Here is a 21,207-nt window from a genome sequence, read left to right on the forward strand (position 1 = left end):
TAATATAGATCTAATATGCTCAAGTGTTTCTCTTAGCTCTTGCCAACAGAAATAGAATCTGGGTTTCAGCTAAGCAGTGTAAGGCAATGTACAGTTGAGGAAAATCAGTGCTTTTTTCATATAATGATGCTAATGCTTGCCCTCTAGTATAGGTTTTTTGTATGCAGTAATTCATATGAATAATCTTAAACTGTTCAGGAATCATGTGCCATTAAGATATGGACCTGAGAAAACATAGCAGAAAACAAGCCCAAGCAGACTGACTGAACTCAAGGAGCCTCTTCATGGCAACAAATGTTTGCAGGATTTCTCCTGTATTAACAGAGCAAAGCCAAGGCAGCTCATCTTGCTAATGAATGTTGTGTTTAAGGATGTGGAAGAATAGCCACTAGACAGAGACCATTGAACTCATTCTATGTGTACCATATTCTGGAAGAAACATAGGTCTTCGGAGGTGAAATCTGAGTGCATGAAAACACTATGCTGTATTAATGCTTAACTGTAATCAGCTAGAGACATAGCACATGCTCAGCTTACTGGGACATTCCACTTTAAGTGCATGTTAAACTAATATTGACTTTTCCACTAAACCAAAATCTCTGTTATTTGTGCCCAGAAGACTGAAAAAACAATAGATGTGGGAAACAGAAGAATTAATCTTCCTGACCTTTTCTTTTTCTATACCTTTGGGAGTAAGTCTTTTTTTGTGTGTCTAATAGGGAATATTAGATTTTCACTTGCAATGATTCTTAAATTATGTAGAAGTACTTTACTGTGTTATTTTTTTTCCTTTCTTTTGCATTCTCCACATTCAATGAACTCCACAGAGTATTATTAATAATACCTTTAAAATGTTATCTTTTTACCTGTATCCATTCTCTGATAGAATCTTCCCCTGGGGTCCATCCATTCTCAGGGTAATTTAGCCGGGACCTTTCTGCAGACCAGATAGCGCTGTACTGGGAGGAAACTGTGATTTGATCAGAGTGAATTTCTCCTGACTCCATACCTAGTGGTTCCATGCACTGGAAATCTGAAGAAAAATAAATTACCATCATTATTATGGTCAGCTTTTTGATTTAGACTTCGAATAATGAGAACATTTTCCTGCTTTGAATATGAATATCTAAAGAATTTATTTTTTGTGACTTTGAATACTTTATCAACTTTAAGTGAGGCAGTATTGGGCTTATGGTGTCATTCTTAATACTGTCATTTGAGTTGCCATGGCAATTCCTGCAGTAATAATGCTATACAAATATTTTTAGCCCAGCATTTTAGCCATTTCAATATAGGACAATAGAATTCTCCATTCTAGCCTAGCATGAACACTTCTACAGATTCATAACATAATGTATGTTCACCTCATAATTATGCACAAACTCAAGAAAGACAAACTAGATGACTGCATGAAATAATTTGATTTTAAAACTATTTACTTCCACACAAAAAGTATAAAATACTTAAAAAATATTATTAAAATTTAAGCATTCTCTTTTGATCCGGGACACTGGAGTGAAACAGATCAACAAAATTTGAATCCAGGCCAGAAGATTATTGACCTAAGGGAATTACCACCTCTTCTGTAATGTGGTGTATTTTAAACAAGTTGATCATCTTAATTCAATCTCTTTTTGTTGACACAAAAATTATCTAGATAATTTAGAATTAATTGATATCCTAATCACTATAGTGAGTTCAAAGGCTAGTAGGGCATGCAGACTCAATTCTTCTCTCAGTTTTCAAATATAAAGGCTCCAACCTCTACTAAAGCAAGAGAGGCCGATGGCTTTAGGCAGATCCTCACACCCAGGTGCTCATGTGCCCCTCATGTCAGAAATGGGGTAGGAGAAAAAAGTATGTGCCTATGCTTCTGTTCAGGGATTTCATATTATAGAAATATAATTCATTCCTTCATTAGAAATTTAAGGTAAAATACCAGTGTGTGGTGGCCCTGACAGCTGGATATACACTCCTTTTTATCACACCTTCTCTGGAGCTGATGTTTCTCTAACAGAGGTGTGAGTGCTGAGTTGAAGGTTTCAACATCTATGAGTTGGAAAAATGAGATTTAACCCCCCCAAATTTCCTATTTAAAAATGAAAATTAAAATATTCTGTAAAAAGTGTTTAAATCTTTTAACAGGGATCCAAAAATTTACATTCAGAAATTCTATAAAGGGTATTTTATAGCAGTTGTACTTAGGGTGACCCATAACTGAATTATCAAACTTGTTGTCAGCTTCATTTTCCATGGCATATGACTCTTTCCCCCAAATCTGTGCTGCTTCAGTCTTTCAGGAGCCTTGGGTGAAGTACTGGAGCTGAACTACATTAGGGAAAGTCTCAAAGTAAATTAACTTCTGCTTGAAATTTGAAGGAGAGCCATAAGCCACTGTAAAGAATGCAAAACATGGTAGGTGGGAGTCATATTAAAATATATAAAAAGGAAGTGTCTAGTTTGATGTAGACATGCTGGCTTTCCCTGTGGTCTACTCAGAGGGACAAGTACCTCCTAGGGACACCTCACATGTCTGAGATAAGCAGATTGAGCTGTCCTCTGGATGTGACCCTCTCTGTACTGACAACACAAAGATCAAGGGTGGCTGAAATTAAGTGAGAGGATTCACTCTGTCTTAAGTCTACAGCATATAAAATGTTTCCTCTTATCATCCAAAAGGGTTTTCACAGACACTGACTTTTGTTCTTTTGTCCTGTGCTTAAGAGATGAAGGTATCCCAGTGCAGCAGATATTAATTCTGACTTCAGTGTGATGATGCATCTACAGCCCAGGAGGAGGGTTGTGGAGGAGATGGACGTGGGGACCCAAGTTGCCTGTGTTACCTAATGAAGGGATAGGAGCAGCACCTACATAGGGAGCAACAAAACTAGCTTAAAGTACAGTCTGAGACAGTCGGAGAAGGATGCTTCCCATCCACAGAGGCTGGGCATGTCCCATTCCCTCTTCCTGGCTATGCATGTATAAGAAAACTGTTAAAGAGGCAAGGAGTGGAGCAGAGCTGGTGGGTTACAGGGATTATTTCAGTTTACTCATTTTTCTTTTGTTCCTTCTTTGACTAAACAAGTAGATTAAATGTGGGTGAATTTGCTTGAAACTCAGACACAGAAAGAAGAGAGAGAGTTTGATTTAAAGTGTGTAATTTATGATTGAGGAGAGTAAGAAAATCTACAATATTGTGGTGTAACACAACCTGTTTTTTTCCTGTGTCTCCCTCACTTCATTTCATTCTCTGTACAAAGGGTAAGCATGAAAATCAGGCAATTGGGGAAAAAATATTGGTCAGAGAACAAAGCTTAGATAGCTTATGAAATGGTTTAACAAGAGCACATATATTAAATGGGTTCTTTTTTCAAGAAATTGATCATCAAAGCTTATTCCACATAATAAAAGGCGGCTTTGGATAGTGCATTCATTGTCCGTGTTTCATTGTTTTAATGCAAGTGTTCAATTGCTCTGCATTCCTGTGTTCCCATGGTCAGCACAGTTTTTCACAATAATTATCCCCACTTCCTGGCAATATTGTGAAATAAAACTGTAAGGAGAATTTTGCTCCTTGCACTGCTTTTCAAAGGGCAGCTGCTCTTCAAAAAAAAAAAAAAAGGAAAACAGAACCAATCCTTCCCCACCATCTTATTTATTTAAGGTTTCTTTAAAGCTTCAGGCAACACCTGGTGTGCAAGAAGACATAACAGAGAGTAGTTTCCAAGAAGCTCTGCGGGATAGATAAATACTGACCTTCTGATACACTGCTCTGCGACACGCTGTAGTTTGCTGAGAATCCCTCCTTTGCTATTGCACTGTCAGTGTAAAATACCATTGAAAGAATCCCTGTTGAAGACCGGACACGTCCTGGGTTGTTCTGCCCACAATAACGCCCTATGTGTGGGCCAACTGCAAAGAGACAGGATACAATAGTAAACTACCAGTCCTACTATAACAATAGATGCCACTACAATATCCTCCCAAAGAGAGTGTCTCAGCAGGAAACAGTGAACCTCTGCAACAGTTCAAAATGACAGTCATCAATAACTTAGCGATGAACAGTAAATTGTTCTTCCTACCCTAGCAGTGTTACTTCTAAAATGCTCCCGATAGCACTCCATGAACCTCTGAAAATGTAAAGAACCAGGATTTCAAAAAGTGTCCTTTAAAGAGGGCAGTGATGCACAAAATTGCACATACAAACCACCTCAAGTATTTTCCAAAGCGTGATTGAAGCACCTATTTATGACAAGAACAACTGAATGGCTTGATTTGCCCATCCAATATACAAGATGCTCCGAGGAGTTCAAATAGTGCCTGCAAGGTTTTATGCTCAATACTGTAGATAATCTGTTAATTTTACAGTGAATTTTGAAAAACATTTCTGCACTTATACTGAGGCTATGGCCAATGACTCTTTGTCCCCCCTATTTAGGCTTTCAGCACACCCTCGTAGATCTTTTGCCCATATGCTCAATATTAAAGAACCCTCTAAAAAGAATTTAAGAGTAAAATCTTAATCCCTTTAAAAGAGCAAGGATTTCTTAAGTGTATCTCCATGTCACAGAATACACACACACACATACATGATGTCTCTAAGTGTTAATAATGTATAAAACCAATTCTGATATTTTCAGGGTTTCCTGTGCAGTGAGATAATCTTTTTCCTTAATTAAGCTACTCAATTCACAACCAACATATGTGGCCTTCAAGCACTTGAGCATTCCCTACAGATAGGTCCCTAGGCTGTTGAATGGTGGTACATCTGTGCTTACAAACAATAAAAAAAGATAATGCTAAAACCCACCCATGGAGTCAATCATGAAAATAGTCATGAGGCTTCATTCTAATGCTTACACCACTGGCTTTCCAGGCTTAAATTAACACCTTGTCATGTCTCTAGAAAGTCCATTACACTTTCAGTTTAAAATATAAAATGTTTATATATCCTAATTATTCACAGTTCAAAGAAAATCTACAGCTAACATAATTTTCTTCTCATTTATTGGCATTTTACAACAAGTAAAACAGTTCCAGCTTGGAATAACTTTATTATGTAAGCTACACATTTCTGTAAGGCCCTAAAGTTGCCAGAAAGAGGAAGCTCAGATGTTATAGCTCTTGCTGCCAACATGTGCTTTTCTATCTGTATTCTGGCCACAGTTAGTCTTCAGTTGCCTTGGCAATCCCATGGCATTTAAAATACCTGCCAATTCAGCCTTTTTCCACCAAGGTTGTTTAATGCAGCATTGATAGAATGAAACACCCTATAGAGGATATGAGTTGAATTCTTCCTCATCCTAGAAATCAGTAAAACTTCACAGTTTTATTATTTGGAAAGAGAAATTAGTTTTAGGCTGTTACCATTACTGGCTTTTAGAAAACACAAAATAATGTTTCCATTCCAATTGCTGGAGGTTTTGGGGTTTGTATCTGTTTTTGCTTTCTTTTGCATTTTCTATGGGCAAACAACTCTGATCCTGCTCCTTCCCATGATGGCTTTCAATGTTATAGCTGCTGCTGTTGCTCGCAACTGCAGGAAAATAAGGAGGATAAGGCCACCATGTTACAGTGCTCTGAGCCTCCCTCCTCCCATTTCCTGTAGGGAAACCTCTTTGAAATGACAAACAGAAGAGAACTTTGTTTAAAGCAGACAGGCTTTAAGATTCCCCATGACTCACCGGTTTATAATTTTTAAGACACATTTCGTGATTCCACATTGAGCCTTCAACAGACTGGCCCTGCTATCACAGTGCTATTCCCTTTGCTAGCTGTGTAGATGCAAGAGCCAAAAATTTTCAGAATGTTACACAAAGAAGTATTGAATTTTTTGCACAACATGTAAACCTTAGCCTGCTGAGCTAATACGATATCGATCTGAGTACAACTGGATGAAATAGAGATTCTTGTTCTCCTTCCATAAATAGCTAACACAAAGTTCTCCTTTTTTCCCCATTCAAGTCTTGAAAACATTTGAATTACAATAACTTATCAAATATTTTGGGTGTCACCACATCAAATAAATGCTGTGCAGGGTATACCACCTGAGTAGTCATTTAGGGGATGATACTGCTGTCTGATTAGGTAGACTATGCCACTGCTAATTTTTTTACCATCTTCTTGACAATTCCTTAGTAGCTGATTTCATAATAGACCATATACAGTTCCAAATGGGAATTTTAGGGTAGCAGATCCTGAAAAGTCCTTAGACCTAGAAAGCTCTTTGCAACTTCTACCTCTAGACCATCATGTTGCTATGTCAGAATTCCCCAGGAAGTCCTGTTCCAAATATTAGTCACTTGGAAATGTCTTCACTCAAGGACACTTCTACACTACCTGCAGAACAAAGGCATTTCAGTGAGCCAGCTACTTCATTTGACTGCCCATGCTGTAGCTGTTTCTGGGACCTTGGCTCATCTTTCCACTGGCATAGCACAATGTAGTGGAAAACTCAATAACTTTCAGGTTAAAAGATGGAAGGACAACTAAGACACTTGTTTTGCAAGCACTTCCCAAAATGCAGAATCTAATTGCAGAACTTGAAAACTCCTTGATTATTCTTAATATGTTTGAAGGTTTACAGATCTGAGTGTGGAATATACAGAATGTGGTTGGTGGTTTAAGACTAAACAGAAATCTTATCCTTACCAATTCTACTTTTCTACTCTTTGCCTTTCTGGACAAAGAGTATCTTTGTCCAGTAATTCTGAGACTTACTGAAATGCACATTTGTCCATCTAGCTGAAATGATAGCTTTTGGAATACAATTAAACAAACCCCAACAAAACAGAAGAAAGGAAAAAAGGTATATCATACTTCTAAAATATTTAAATGTTAACTAGCCATTTACTGAATTTTAAAGCTGCCTTTTATAAGTACGCTGTTGTGTTGTGGACAGTATTTTCACAGCAGTATGATTTTTATTGACAAAATATTTGCACACAAAAGAGAAAACAACTGAAAAATTAATTCCATCCTCACAGTCCAGAGTCAGCTACACTGAGCTTGTGTATGCCCTTATATCTTAATAACTTCTCACAAGAGTGTAGAAAGCAACCACAACAGAAGAGAAACATACTTAGGTTAATAGAAATCTTCCTTTGCACTGATGTTAATGACTGCAGTAAAGCATTTTGCTTCGCTCTGTCATTCAGTAGAAGCTCTTGTGGTATTGACCGAAGCAGCAATGCTCAGGCTGTGGTTCTCAAACCATATGTAAACTTCTCTAAATTACTTTTGAGCCCTAGTAGACAGTCTATAGAGTTTCAAAGACAGTTGCATGATGAATATGTGCAGTTCATCACTAAAGTTAGTACTTGTTTTGAGTGGGCTATTTTTCTTCAAAGTCATCAATGGACTGTTCTCAGTAGAGGTTGTCTGAGGTATATCTGTGCCTTGGGCAAAGATATTTTTGGTGTCTAGTTTGTTAATGCAAAATCACATATTTCTATTCCGAGATCTATTCACTCTCCTGCTCTAAATCCACATATTATCTCCTTCAAACCACGGTCCCGTTTCTGCAATATTTGCAACGTGCCCTTGGCATGCAGCTACGCAGAAACAAAATGCCAGTTTTTGAAGCATTCCTGAATGCCTACCATTCTCCCCTTGAACCAGCAAAACACTTATACCACTGTTTAACTTCGGTCCCATAAGTGTCCTTGGTGAATTCCTTTTGAAGTCAATCTGACTGCTCACATGCTTCAAAGATAAGCACATATTTTGCAGAATCAAGACGCAAGTACTCAGCACTTGCCAGCTTCAATCCACTAAAAGGACAACCAGGTAGGCTGAGGATTCCATGATTGTGACAGAGCATTTCAGGATTAACGTCTTTTTGAATGACTGTTACAGTTGCTGTCAAATTGTCTAACAGAAAATTGTTTTCCATCAGTAAAACGGCAATTACTTAGAAGCGAAATGTAAATGGAAGCATACTGACTTTGACATATCCTTTTAAACATCATTGTGAAAATTTGTTTAAGAGAACATTTCTCTTCTTTATTTTTTGCCCCCCTTTTTTTTTTCACAATTGTATAAACCAGCAAATTCATTTCCTGGTGATCTCTAGTGACTGTAGCTGATCAAATTCTACACTGAAAACATTTTCCACTTATGATGGGATTCATCTGCTTTAAATCAGGTATCTTAAGTTTACATCCAACTTACTGGTTCATAGCTCCCAGTATAGCCTGTGAGACAAGAACCTCCAGAGGTCCATTAACTGTGTCCTAAAGTAGATGTCTGAGACAGATCAGAATGGAATGCTGTTCCTATCATCAAACAGAGTAGGCAAGGGAACACCCTCTGAACCTGCAGTCAGTAGCCAGGGACTGCTCCTGGGACCAGACTAAGTGTGACACAGCTTGCCCCTATGGGGCTCTTCCCCCTGAAACTGGATGGCCGTGTCCAACATGCCTGTTGGGAATGACCTCTGCTTTCCTGGTCCTCCAAATCATGCTTAGGAATTTCTTGGGAAAGTGCCAACTGATGTGTGCTAAAACCATGCAGGGAGTATACCAGCAATTAATTAGTGCACACAACCACGCCTTGTCCCTGTTTCAATTAATAATAGTGTAGATGCGGCTTCAGAATACTTTTTTTTTGATGGACTGAAGCAAAATGAACAAACAGCTGAAAGACTTAACTTGGGTGAGCCTCCCTTCACCAAAGGCAACCATTCTGTATAATTTTCCACAGTGTAGAAATTTACTACTTCCATGTGAGATGCAAATTAGATTAATTTTGCCTTCCTTTCTCCTTTCCCTCCCCTCTGCTTCCTCCCCCCCCCCCCCAGATTATCCAGACATTCTGTTTTTGATATCTAGAAACTTAATTTCTATCTTCAGTTTATGGCCAGGTCGTACCCATGGTTTCCTGTGTCAGCTTTGCTCTTAAGTTCAAATAGTTCTTCCCTCTCCCAGGGATTTGCCTTGTGATGCATTTATAGAGAAGCAATCACATTCTCTCTTCCTTTGTAGTGTTAAGTTAAACAGGAGAGACTGACTGTTGGCTAAGAATTGTCCTGCAGTGAAATGATGTAGCAAACATTTCCCTGCAACTGCAGCAACCTCCAACAGTTTGGATCAAAGAAAACATTTTTTTCACAACCCACAAATTCAGTCAAATATTTACAAACATGTAAACACCCTTTTTGGATGCCTGGATCATTTTGAGTTTAGACAGTTTGTGAGGGAATTGGAAGGCTGATAATGCCTGTTTTTAATTGCTCTTTAGTACTGCTCAGCCACTTTTTTGAACCAGGAAATTACCTCTTTCAAACTCTCTACACTGGCAATAATGCATTTCTTTTTGGTTATATGACACATAAATTGGTTGATTGGATCATCTTTTCATATGTCAGTTTAAATGCAAGTTCTGCAGGAATTTGGTTTGAACAGATTAGGCCTACATACAAATAAACCTATTATTAAATGTTCCAGATATCATTATTGTACTGTTGCAATATTTCTTCCTAATTGAGACATTAAATACTAAATAGTCTTCTAGCTATGTTATGGGTCTTTCTTCACTATTTATTGGAGTGCATTGAAAAGAGTCATGATAAACCCATTAAGCATAAAACAAAGAGGAAAAACCCCAAATATACATTAAAAACCACATAACTATTTACTGCTTTAAGCAGAGTTGAAAGCTTTAAGCAAAGTTATATTGGGAATTTATCTAGGAAAACAACAAGTGTAAATGTGTTCTTATAATATATTCCTTAAGGTACATGTTTTCATTTAGATGAAATATTAATGTAGGATTAGCAGTTTGTAGAAACTGCCACTGCTGTTCATAAAAGAAAAAAATCTATTAATAAGCATTATCATACCAGTGGAAAACTGAAATATTTGTAATTAGTGCCCAACACAAACAACATAAATCTTCAGTCTCTGAATTTTGCTACAAATTACAAAATTAAGAAGAGAAAGGACAGCTCCAAGATGTTTCTCTTCATCAGCTTATGCCATATGTAGAACCAGTGAAAAAGGCATCACAAATAATCAGTTTTACATAGCTGTTTGCACAGGTCATATAGGCATTTGGGCACCCTAAAGGTTAGGCACTCAGCTTGAACAGTCCCTTTTAGGCTGGAGTTGCAGCCTATCATGCTGGGTCCTTGGAGAACTGGTACACAGCTCCCTGACCTACAGGAGACTTGAATCTCGAGGACCCAGAGCTGTACATGAAAAACAGACAGAAATCATGAAGCTACTTTGTCTGTCAGTCTCAGTGTAAAACAGGGATATGAGACTAGGCAGAGGGTGAAATGAGGGCTCTCTGGCTCTACAGGCTTAGCTGATACCTAGCTATGCACTTAGTGAATGTGCACAAGGTCAAGTGTGGTCAACAACTAAGTGGAAAATTACTGAGATGGCAGAGGCGTTCCAGAAGGGTACCCAGCACACCCACCCTGACACATGTGCCCAGCTAATCGGAGATTATAAATTAACAAATTAAGATAAAACCTTTGGATTTGCTTATACTGCTGGAAGAGAGAGCACTGTAATGGAGGAACCCTGCAGTGCCCAGTCACCGAAGCCACCTGAATGAATAACTCAGTGACTGCTTACTGACCTGGTTAATCATTTAGTCACCATGATTTCAACTGTATGGACACCACGTTTTCTCTGGCAAAGAAATTCTCTGCTTTGACAGCTGGTCTGTAATGCAGTTCCTCCACAAGTCAGAGGGTCAGTACCTGAAGTCCAATTTCTGCAATTTGTTAGAAATGTCTGGACTATAATCATCTGTTAGCTGTGAAAATGTGGGGATCCATTATAAGGCTTACATTTACTTTGTTTTAGTGTAGGAGGTTCATCACATATACCCGCTGACTGAACACAGAGGTTTCCACTGAGCCAAATGTTCAAGACTGAGCATATTTCATAAAAAAAAAAAAACCCTCATTCACACTGAGATGTGCTTTACTGAATGAATTTACAGAACATTTTCCCAATTTCTCTTTAATTCAACTCCCTTCACATAAATCAAGCAAGGACCTTTCTAGTATGGCATTTAAAAAAATGGGAATATGCCTTGCAGCCCACCACATAGTAATGGTTATGCATATCACAGTCCATTTTTCTCTTACCATCGGGGAATCCATCCCAGATTTCCAATCGGTCATAGCGACAGAATGCTCCCCCTGGAGTATTTGAGTCAGGTTCTAGCTCAAAGCTTTCAAATTCCAGTATAATCTCTGACATCTTTGGTGCAAAGATAATATAAGTGCATTCAAGGCTGTTGGGATATTTTTCGGGGAATCCAGGGGACTTTATCACTCCACTTGAGGAAGTAAAGTTTCTGGAACATTCAGGTCCTGTAGGAGAAGGAGAAAAATCAACTGGGTTAACACTATGTTACTATGCAAAGTAGTTAGCTGGGAAACAAATTAGGTTGTATTGTCTCTCCAGCAGTAAAGGTGGCTTTTCAATGAAACACCTCATTTTAATCACTGCATTAATCATTCAGCCAGCTTGTTCCTGTTATTGATAGTCAGGTTTTAAAGCCCAATTCGCATATACTGTCTGATCTTCAATTTTCAATTTGTATGGAACAATATGAAAACTTGTACCAGCTCTAGAAAAAATTATGACAAATACAAAGTCATGAGGGAACAATGAAAGTGTAAGCTGCAGAAATCTCGACAGAGCCCTAGAGAAATAATTATAGCCCCTTCAAGCTCAAATCTTTAAATCTTATGGCTGACAGGCTTTTATTGGTGAAATAGAATTTTTTACAAAAGCGGGTGAGTGAATTCAGTAGAGGGAGTAGTGGTTTCAGATTCCTGGAGCACTGACTCAGTACCTCTGCCAGATGTGACCTATGCCTCCTTGACAAACTAAATGTGAAAGGTAATTCGTACATGTACGGAGGGTGAGTGACTCATTCTGAGTGGTGTTGACACAGGTGCACCAGTAAAATGTTGCTGCTAGTGCTGGCATGATAAACTGTGTGATTACAGGCAGTCTTGCTAGGAGTCACCTAATGTCAATGTTGACACACCAGCTTTCCCTGATATCCCCACCATGGCATAATGGGATGCTCCAAACAGTGCTCTTGGTGGAGCAGGAAAGTGGAAGTTAAGATGTAAGGGTATAGAAGGCCAGGTCACTGGATTTGCCTTTGTGAATATAGGGACAAACTGGAGTCTCTCTCTTGCTGACAGATCACATTACTCCTTCATTTAGGTCCCTCAGGAATCCTCTCTGTGGATCCCACACCTGCAGGTGTGCTCAGAAGTCAGCTGCAGGCACTGCCCACACATCTTCCTACAAGGTCAGCATAGGTACCCCTCTCTGCCTTTTGACACTCCAAGTTTAAGGGAGAGTGATTTATAGGACTTGGAGCATTGGTGGATAGCAGCTGACCTGGGCAGTCCGAGTTAGGATGACTCAGATGAAGGTCTTCAGACATGGTACAGGAAGGAACAGAGAGCACAGTTTGCTTGCAACAGGAAGGTTTGTGCTGGAGAATGATGTGTGTGAGGTTTTAATTTGGGTGAGGATGCCTAGAAATTGTAGTCAGGAGCCTTAGAGGATTTCCAATGCTTAACACAGATCATTGAAGGAAAACAGTCTGGTTTGTTGCATATATGAATACTCTTATTTCACTGTAGAAAATGTTTTCCTTGTGAATGCGCCAAAAATATTACCCCCCACAGATTTGGCCATGTCCCAGCTAAATTCAGCATGCAAGAGAAAGGTCTGAATGAATTTAGTCAGTTCAGGTATTTTTGTCCTTCAGCAGATACTGATAGAAAATGCTTGAGCTATCACATGAATATTCAGAACACTTCATGGCATATTTTGGAAGATGTGGATATTGATGCCCATGTAACCTGACCCATTCCAATCTGGGAAATTACATTTTGCCTATAATTAAATCACCCCCTTACACATTAGTCAGATATTTCTCTTCTCTCCCTGTCATTCCCTTGTCTCCTTGTCATGTATGGGAGGGTTATATTCTGGTGTTGCTCCTCACTCCCACCAGTAGCTGCTGTTCCAGGATAAAATAGCTTTGCTATGCCATTCATAGAATAAAGTGCTCTGTACTCCTCTTGGAATCCAATAAAAGATGCAATATAAAACGTAAGCCAGGATCATTATTGCTTTATTAAATACAGCCAGATCCTGGCTCTGAGAGTGCACAATCGTCAGGCTCCTTACACTCACACATGGTATCTCAGTACCAGCTTGCTTTATTTTAAACACGTTTGAGTCAATCTGGTGCAAGAAACAGAAACTGTTTTTACAAGAGCTGTCTCACTAAAATGCCCTCCACAGATTTTGACCCTTTATTGACACTGTGAAGCAGCTGCAGGAATTAAATCAACACTAAGGCTATGAAAAACTTCATGGGCAATCTTCATGGAAAACTGGCAGAGGAGGTTCCAGCAGAGACCTGACAAAATAGATCCTTCTGAGATGGAGAAATTACATGTGTGAATGTGTATGAAATAAGACATATGAGCTGAAGGAAAGAAAGAGAGGAAGCAACAGAGAGAGAAAAGAAAGAGATGACATTGGAGATAATTTCATCTGCTATCTGTGGGTGTCACCGAGCCAGAAAATCATTTGCCTTCTTGGTTGACACTTTCTTTTCTTTCAGTTTACACCATAAATTTAGTTGACTAAAGTTAGGAATGTTGACTGTGAACCGTGTGGATTCTTTTCTAGTGAATAAGTCACTCATCCATCCTAAGACAGGCTGTCTACTGAAGCCAAAATGATGATATTTCACATGGGCTAAACGTTGGGCCAAATGGCTTTCATCTTTTAATCCTGCATTCAACTTCTTCAGTGTCTTTCTGGTTAAGGAGCTGAATGAGAAGTAAAGACAGCTCCTATTCTGAAAGCCCATACTTCCTTTATCGTGGTCATTGTGTGTGCTGGTCTCTCCTTACAATTTCCATGGCGTGCAGCATTTTAAGCATTCAGCTTAGAATACAGGTAGCATAAGGCAGTTTTTTATTTTCAAAAACTAGGGCTACTCCCATATGAATGATGGGGAAAAATATATAGTGTGCAGGAATGAAGCTCAGCCTTCAGCTCAGCACCACAGGACCCTTGGCTTGGAATCATGCTTCTCATACCTGGGAAATTATGAGCAAAGTTGTGAATACGCTAAACAAAACATACTTGTCTGAGCAGCTGAGCTTCACCTGCACAACAGGGTGAACTGGTCAGCTTTATTTGGTACAGATATTGAAATGCAAAATTGGAATAGCATATATGCATTTATTCAGAAGTTAAAAAGGGCTGTGTTCCCACAGCAACAATAGCTTGTATCCTTTGTGTACACACGGTATTTTCTAACACTGTGCATGGTGATAACTTTCCTGCCTTAATATACAGTTTGTGCTGAATGAACCTGAGTTAAAGTTGCTCTGGGAGTCATAATTTCAAGTTTCCTGACTTCCGTGTGTGTAAAATCACATTCATAACACCATCTTAACATTGTAAATGTGTATCTTTGAGAGATGTAAATGACCACACAAGGAAATAAACAGTGTTCCTGTCAGAGTTCTGAGTTGCCACTACACTATTAGGAAATAAATAAACCTTTTTTACTTGAAAATGCTCAGTTACTGAAATAGATTGTTTTACAGATCATTCTTTCACTTCATCTTGTGTTTCAGCCTTCTAATTTATGAAAGATGGTAGTGCATATATAAGCAATGAGAAACATCAGAACACAGTTTCAAGAGTTTACCCTCCTAAGAACACCAAAACAAATAGAGATATTTTTTCAGGAAAGCTTGGTGTCATTTGGATGCTGAATTCTTTCAAAAAATGTGACCCTGGAGGTCAGCAAAAGAATTTCTGGGAGTCAAGAGTGGATTTACAGACAGGGAAGATGGTGAACAAGAGGTCTGTGGCCCCAATTAACACTGTGCAGAGAAGCAATAGCAATAGAAAAGAGACTTCACTACTGTGCTTATCTTCATTAATAGTACAGCTGCCATCAAGTGTGTGTGCTGAACACAGCTGAAAATTTGGCTCTGGTTTAGGTGCATAAAAGGGATTTGAACTGGTTCTGGAAATGAGGTACTGACTGGGAGTGATGTGCACTGGAAATTTTGTTTTGAGCTGCTTTTGTGAATATTACCCTAAACGTTGACATCGAAGTCAATTTTTTTTTCTACAGAAATAACCTTATTGTCTCTTTATATATTATGAGTTTTGGTCCTGTATTCTCAAGTAATGGAATACTTGAATTACTAATCCAGCTATTAATCCAGCTATAGAGAAGATGTATGCTAAAAAAATGACCTTACAGACCTTCTAGAGAAAGTGCTATAAAAGAAGGAGTGCCTATATGTCTGGTTAATCTTTCACTCTTTGTTTCTCTGGGCTTTCTCTGTGGCCCATCCAGCTAATTGTGCTCACTGGCACAGAACTCCTGGCACGAGCATCCAGCAGGTCATGCCTGTGAGCAGAGTGAGCTTCATCTCTCCTTTACCTCCCAAACATGATTTGTGAAAGCAACAGCAACATCATCTGCTGCCCATGTGTACTCTGGTCTTTTCCAAGCCCACAGCCATCTCTTGGGAATGCAGAGCAAAACACTAACCAAAATGAGTCAGGGGCTCAGAAGGTTACAGTGCTGTTAAGGCAGTAAAACTGTAAACCATACAGTAATTATTATTTTAAAAAAAAAAAAAGCTAATGGTTTTAAGATGGTTGAAACAAACAGCTGATGAAAACTATCATATTTCACATAGAGGAGTCAACCCTCAGACACAGCTGACCCACTGGATTAATAATGATTTACACCCACTGAATACATGCCTTGGAATGACTAGGGTAGTAAGATTTTCTCTTTCAAGCATTTGCATGCATTCCCCCCATTCCAGAGAATTATGCTAAACTTTCTGATGCAAGTAAAAATCACAGGTTATGAACTATATAACAAAGAATTGTTTCTCACCTCTTTTGAAAACTTCGTAGCGGATAGAAAATCCTGCTCCATGTGTCTCATAGTCGGAAACAAATTTAATAAAAAGATATGGTCCTGAAGACACTAAAGGAGGGGGAGCAATCTTTCCACAGTACTTTCCCCATAAGCGTCCTTCAGCATTATCTCCATCAATCACTTCAACATAATCATACCTGGTAGATAAATGGAAGGAAGAAACTTTTAACTTCCAGGAAAGAAGGAGACCTAATTAATTTAGAAACCATAACACAACATAGATAATCAAGAAAAATGCTAGCTTGCTTGGAAAATGCATTATGCTGAAAGATGTAAGCAAAATGAAATAATTAAAATGGACTACATTATGTCTGTAGACATCATCTGGCAACATGGAACTATTAGGAAGAATGGTGTCCATTATGCTTGCAGACAATGTCAGCTAAAGTAACCAATTAACAAAAAAAAAAAAAAAAGGAAATCTCATGAGCACAATTCTGTATTATTAAATTGTGTTCCTTTGTCTGTGTAGTGTTGTTATCAATACATAATGCATAGCATTCTTTTCAAACTGTGAAGTTCTGTTATGAATTCAAAAATGTCTTTTTGGCTGGAGCTCTTTAAGAACAATACTTTGATTTCCATATGCTGTCCTCCAAACATATGTCCACAGAATAATAAATAAATCCCTAAACATTAGATTTTGTTCAAAACTCTGCCATGTTGCAGATCAGTGGTAGAAAAATCTGTTATTTTCCTTGTTATCTGGACAAATAGTTTGTAGCAAATCACAAAATCCACAAGTCAGTTACAGCACTTGGCTTTTCTCAGACAAAAATTGTTTCAGTACAAATCACCTTTACTTGGGTATTTGAATCAAGAAGTGAACATTATAATATTCATACTTGTACAGCATGTGATTACTAGACAGGCTGGGCTAAATCCTCCCTGGTTGCTTCCTTCATTCCTCAGAACTGTATAAGGAAAAGCATATAATAATGTAATAGTGATTGGTAGTAAAAGTTAGCCTGTGAGCAACACATTAGGGTTCCTCTGTCACCAGAGATGCCAATGTGTGGAGTCTGGTCTGACAGATTTGGTTTCCAAGGGCTGAGAAGAGCGAGCCCAGCAGGTTGGTGGTGCTGAACCAGCCAAGGGAATACAAACGAGAATGAAAGTCACAGGAAGCAGAAGCTGCAGGTGCAGAGACAGGTCTGTTCTTAAGTTTTATTAGCAGATGATTTCACTTGACCCCAGACAGGAAGGAGGAGCAGACTCAATCTGTAGAATCAGTTTAATCTTCTCCTAGAAGGTGGTGGCATTTGGAGCCTGGGTTGTGCTCTGGGCCTCTTTCAGACGGCGGCAAAAGGCTTTCCCCTGCCCCTGCGTCTCTGTGTCTCAGCCACGCTGCCCTTTCATTTAACAAGTTGCTGTTAGCCAGACAATCTCATTTACTTTTCATTATCTTACTACGACTGACATTAAAATGTTGCCATTAATTTGTTTAGACCTTTATATTCTACTGTTAAGCTCACTGAAATGTTCCAAGCATATTAATACACAAGGAAGAGCTAAAAATGACAGGACAATAAAGTGTGTCTGACATTCTTAAAGAGATCAAAGGAAAAAAAATGTCTTCATGATGACCAATGTCATTTTTAACAACTCTGCTCCAAACCATCCAGGGCACATTACTTATGTTTACACGAAGTCCCATGAGACAGCTGCAAAGATGATATCACTAGTTAAAGTGGACGGCTTAAGGCTCCTTAAATTAAAAATGACATTACCTCATCAGTTAAAATTGTGTGCCAGCTTTGGTGTATATCAAGTAGAAAATAAAGCTGACACTGATGGAACTGTAAGCATTAACATATGTGAAATATTGTGTTAACTGCATTTCCTCTTATGTATTTGATTTTTCTAGTAGCAATTGCTCAGCTCACTGGCTTCACTGTCCCAGTGCCGACTGGTGGAGATACAAAGTGGAAATGTGCATTTCTGATATAATTTCACAGATACTTTAAGTAGCCTGCATTTTTTAAAATTAGACTTCTTTCTATAATGTCTTTCAGATATATGTATAACAGGATTTGAAAGTTAGGAGGAGAACTGTGAAGAGATTTCAGAATTATTGGGGGGTTTTTTTGGTAAATTTTAGAGTTTAGGAAAAAAATGTGTGTTGACAATTTTAGACAAGACAACTTTTCTCCAAGCAATTAACTCCTTGTTAAAGAGTAACTGTATAAACCCACAGCATCTGAGTGACAGTTTGCTCTTCTCCCCATCATGACATTGCACCAGTTTCCTAGGCACCATTCATTGCTCAAGCCTCAACAGTAAATAAATTTTCAAATGGCATGAAAAAACGCTAAGCAAATTTTATATTCTTTTTCCTTCATGTATAAAGAAGATAAAAAATTCCAAAGGCTTGGATTCAGTGTTTTTATTCTTCTACACTTTAAAAATAAACAATCTTAGATAGTCTAAGTCTTCCATATACAGCCAAAAAATAACTAACCTGTAAGTACCAATTTTGCTATTATATGAAGTAAATTAGGCAAAAAACCCCATTCAAATTAAATTCTATCACTCTTCTAGGTTTCCTCCTTTATAGCAATAGCCTGCCCACATTTTCCATTGTCCCTTATAGTGACAGATTTGTAATTTGTGGTGCTCCTTCTGGCTGCTGTGCATTTGTAAATTACACAATTTGGTTACTAAAAGGCTGTCTTCTAATGGATTTTGCAAGTTATAGGTCATGCAACACCGTGGAAGATTGGAGAATTTTTTCAATTTTTTTCTTTTACTTGGAAAAATTACTGACAGACAGAAAAAAAATTTAGCTGTGAGACAATAGGTAAGAAGTACAATTTGAAAAGAGGAAGCTTTAGAGATGAACCCTACAACCTTCATGTTCTAAGGATCATGTCTTTCACTTGGCAGCTAGTGAATGGATTTTGATTCTTCCACACTGGTGGCAACATATGGTATCTGGGTTGCAGCAAATCAGTATCTATGTTGCTTTTTTCTCAGGGAAATGAAATTACTCTGGATTTTACTAGTTTATACTTGGAAACCAACATCTCGCTGTCATTTTTGCACTTTTCAAAATCCTAGCAGAGACCATAGCATATCACAAACAACTGGTCTGGTAAAAAGCAGAAAGTACAGTCACAACTTGGAAATGGAGTTGCTGCCAAGGAAGCTCAGAAAGCAGCTTGCATCTCCCTCTGGACTTGGTAGCAGTTCTCCTCCATAAGTTTGTCGGAAGATGCTGTGCCAGGGATGCAGTTGGCACATTGGCACCCTCGCGAGAAGACTGAATGCGTCACTTCTGCAGCGCCCAGACAGACTCGGCAAACAGCCCAGAAAACTGAGTTTGCAAATTTGGATTTCCCATTTGGCAATTCTTCACTCAGTTACTGCTGTCAATGGTGTGGCAAATATTTCTTGTAATTTTATAGTCCTTTAGGGCTTATGGCACAGAGATGTAAACATAAACATGGCGCTAACCATGAAGTGTAGTTTCAGGTGAAAGACTAGAGCACAAGTTCAGATATGAAAACAGGAGATGCCTGCCCAGAAGAGGGGACAATCAGCGGATATGTTCATGAAGCCTCTATGCCACAATGCCACAACGCCAAAACTGGTCCATTTTTGCTTGTCTGGGTCATTCCAGATATTCCATTTCTGTTTACAGCCTCTGTGGTGTGCAAGGCCAGTGCATGGCTTTCGGATGGGAGGCTGCAGTGCAACAGCTCACACACGCTTCCCACTCCTCCCAGCTGGTGCCTGAACACACCATTACTAGTTGGTCCTAATTTTACGGTTCAGTAAAACAATGTCTGTGACAGATTCCCAGTGGAAAAATGAGGGAATTCAGAATTCCTCTACAAATTCTTTAGGGAATTGTGAAAAATGTGTTCTTTTTGGGGGAGTGCAAGTTATGCTTTCGAGGAAAAGGCCAAGCAATACCTATAAAGTGAGCACTGAGCAATGAATAATATAAACAATTGTAGAGTACAGATTTTGGTGAATCTTCTAATTCCAGTCTTAGTAGGTGATAACAGTGCTTATGTCAGGGCTCAGTTTTGAACACGCTGAAGACCCCTGAAGTGGACCACAGCACTTTGTACTGCAGAAAGCAAAGTGAAAACGCTGGAAAGCCTCACCTACTGCTGAAGCCAGTCACCCTGCCAAGCTATACATTTTCCTATTACTGGGGCAGTGACATCTTACACCTTTTGACTAAAAAAATTCCTTCCCAAGAAACAGGCAGAACTCATCTGAAGTCTAAATATCTGCCATTTAACTTTATGAAACAATCAGTGAAGCCTATACAACTACAATTTACATCTGAGTATGCCATATTTTTCTGCAGCCTACTATGATCTATAGGGTGGTTATGAGTACTTTGGCTACTCAACTGTTAAAATGAAAAAATTTTCCAAGTGTCTGTTTCTTTTATCACTCTGATTCCACATCCACCAAGCTGCTAAATTTCTCCATGACACAAATTATCCACCCTGTTTAATTCTGGGACTATCTTTTGTTCTGGGAATTTTCTTCTTAGTATGTATCTTTCTTTTGCCTTTATTTTAAAAAGAATTTTCTTTTTTATTCCTCACAGGGCTCCATTTTAGCTGAACAGAAGGCATTGCAAAAGGAAATCTAAATAAAGAGTTTCAAGTTGTTCTGCACTGTGGCTTTGTGCCCCATTAGTTACTGAGGGCTAGAGGTGTGGGATTTACTGCAGTGCTTGTGGCATAAGGCAATCTGTATCCCAGAGCTAAAAGCTTAAGAGCTGCAGGCACTTGAGGGACACCAACCTTAATCCCAGTTTATTAGCAACAAGAAAAAGAAGTACATGTTGTTAAAAATAAAAATTAAGCACAGCCCCAAATGGGCTGATTTTCTGCCTGGAACCTCAGCATCTGCTGGGTTTCTCTCCATCTGAGCCTCCTCTCTAGAGCCTGACTGCTCTCCAGGGCCTCCTGGAAGGTGACCCATCTAATGGGCTTTGAGGGGCTGCCCCATTCTGTGGAGCTACATTCTACAGCCTTCCCTGTAGGGACTGTCAGTGCAGGTATCTGCACCAAGGGCTCACACACGGGCCTCAAAACACACCTTGATGGAGGTGAAAGCACCATGTGGCCCTTGGAGGATCCCGAGTGACTGCTGTGTCTGCAACAAGTCTAAGCAGGGAACAGGTACTCTCTGGTCACCAGGTGGCATGGGAACTGAAGGGTTTTTTCCTTTCCTAGCCCCTTT

At 39.0% G+C, this 21,207-nt stretch overlaps 1 protein-coding gene across 4 annotated transcripts in view; it reads right to left on the reverse strand.

Moving 5' to 3' along the window:
- The window catches only part of NRP1 (neuropilin 1), a 113,193-nt gene that overhangs the window by 50,334 nt on the left and 41,652 nt on the right, over positions 1-21,207 (reverse strand). For all 4 annotated transcript variants that reach the window (XM_050332309.1, XM_050332319.1, XM_050332297.1 and 1 more), the window contains exons 4-7: positions 15,949-16,130; positions 11,105-11,332; positions 3,757-3,912; positions 867-1,033 (exon numbers count right to left, since the gene is read on the reverse strand). In XM_050332309.1, coding sequence (XP_050188266.1) covers positions 867-1,033; positions 3,757-3,912; positions 11,105-11,332; positions 15,949-16,130 — 733 coding nt within the window. The remainder of the gene's footprint in view (positions 1-866; positions 1,034-3,756; positions 3,913-11,104; positions 11,333-15,948; positions 16,131-21,207) is intronic.

This window comes from Myiozetetes cayanensis, unplaced genomic scaffold, assembly GCF_022539395.1.
Source record: "Myiozetetes cayanensis isolate MyiCay16 unplaced genomic scaffold, myiCay2020 scf1, whole genome shotgun sequence".
NCBI lineage: Eukaryota > Metazoa > Chordata > Aves > Passeriformes > Tyrannidae > Myiozetetes > Myiozetetes cayanensis.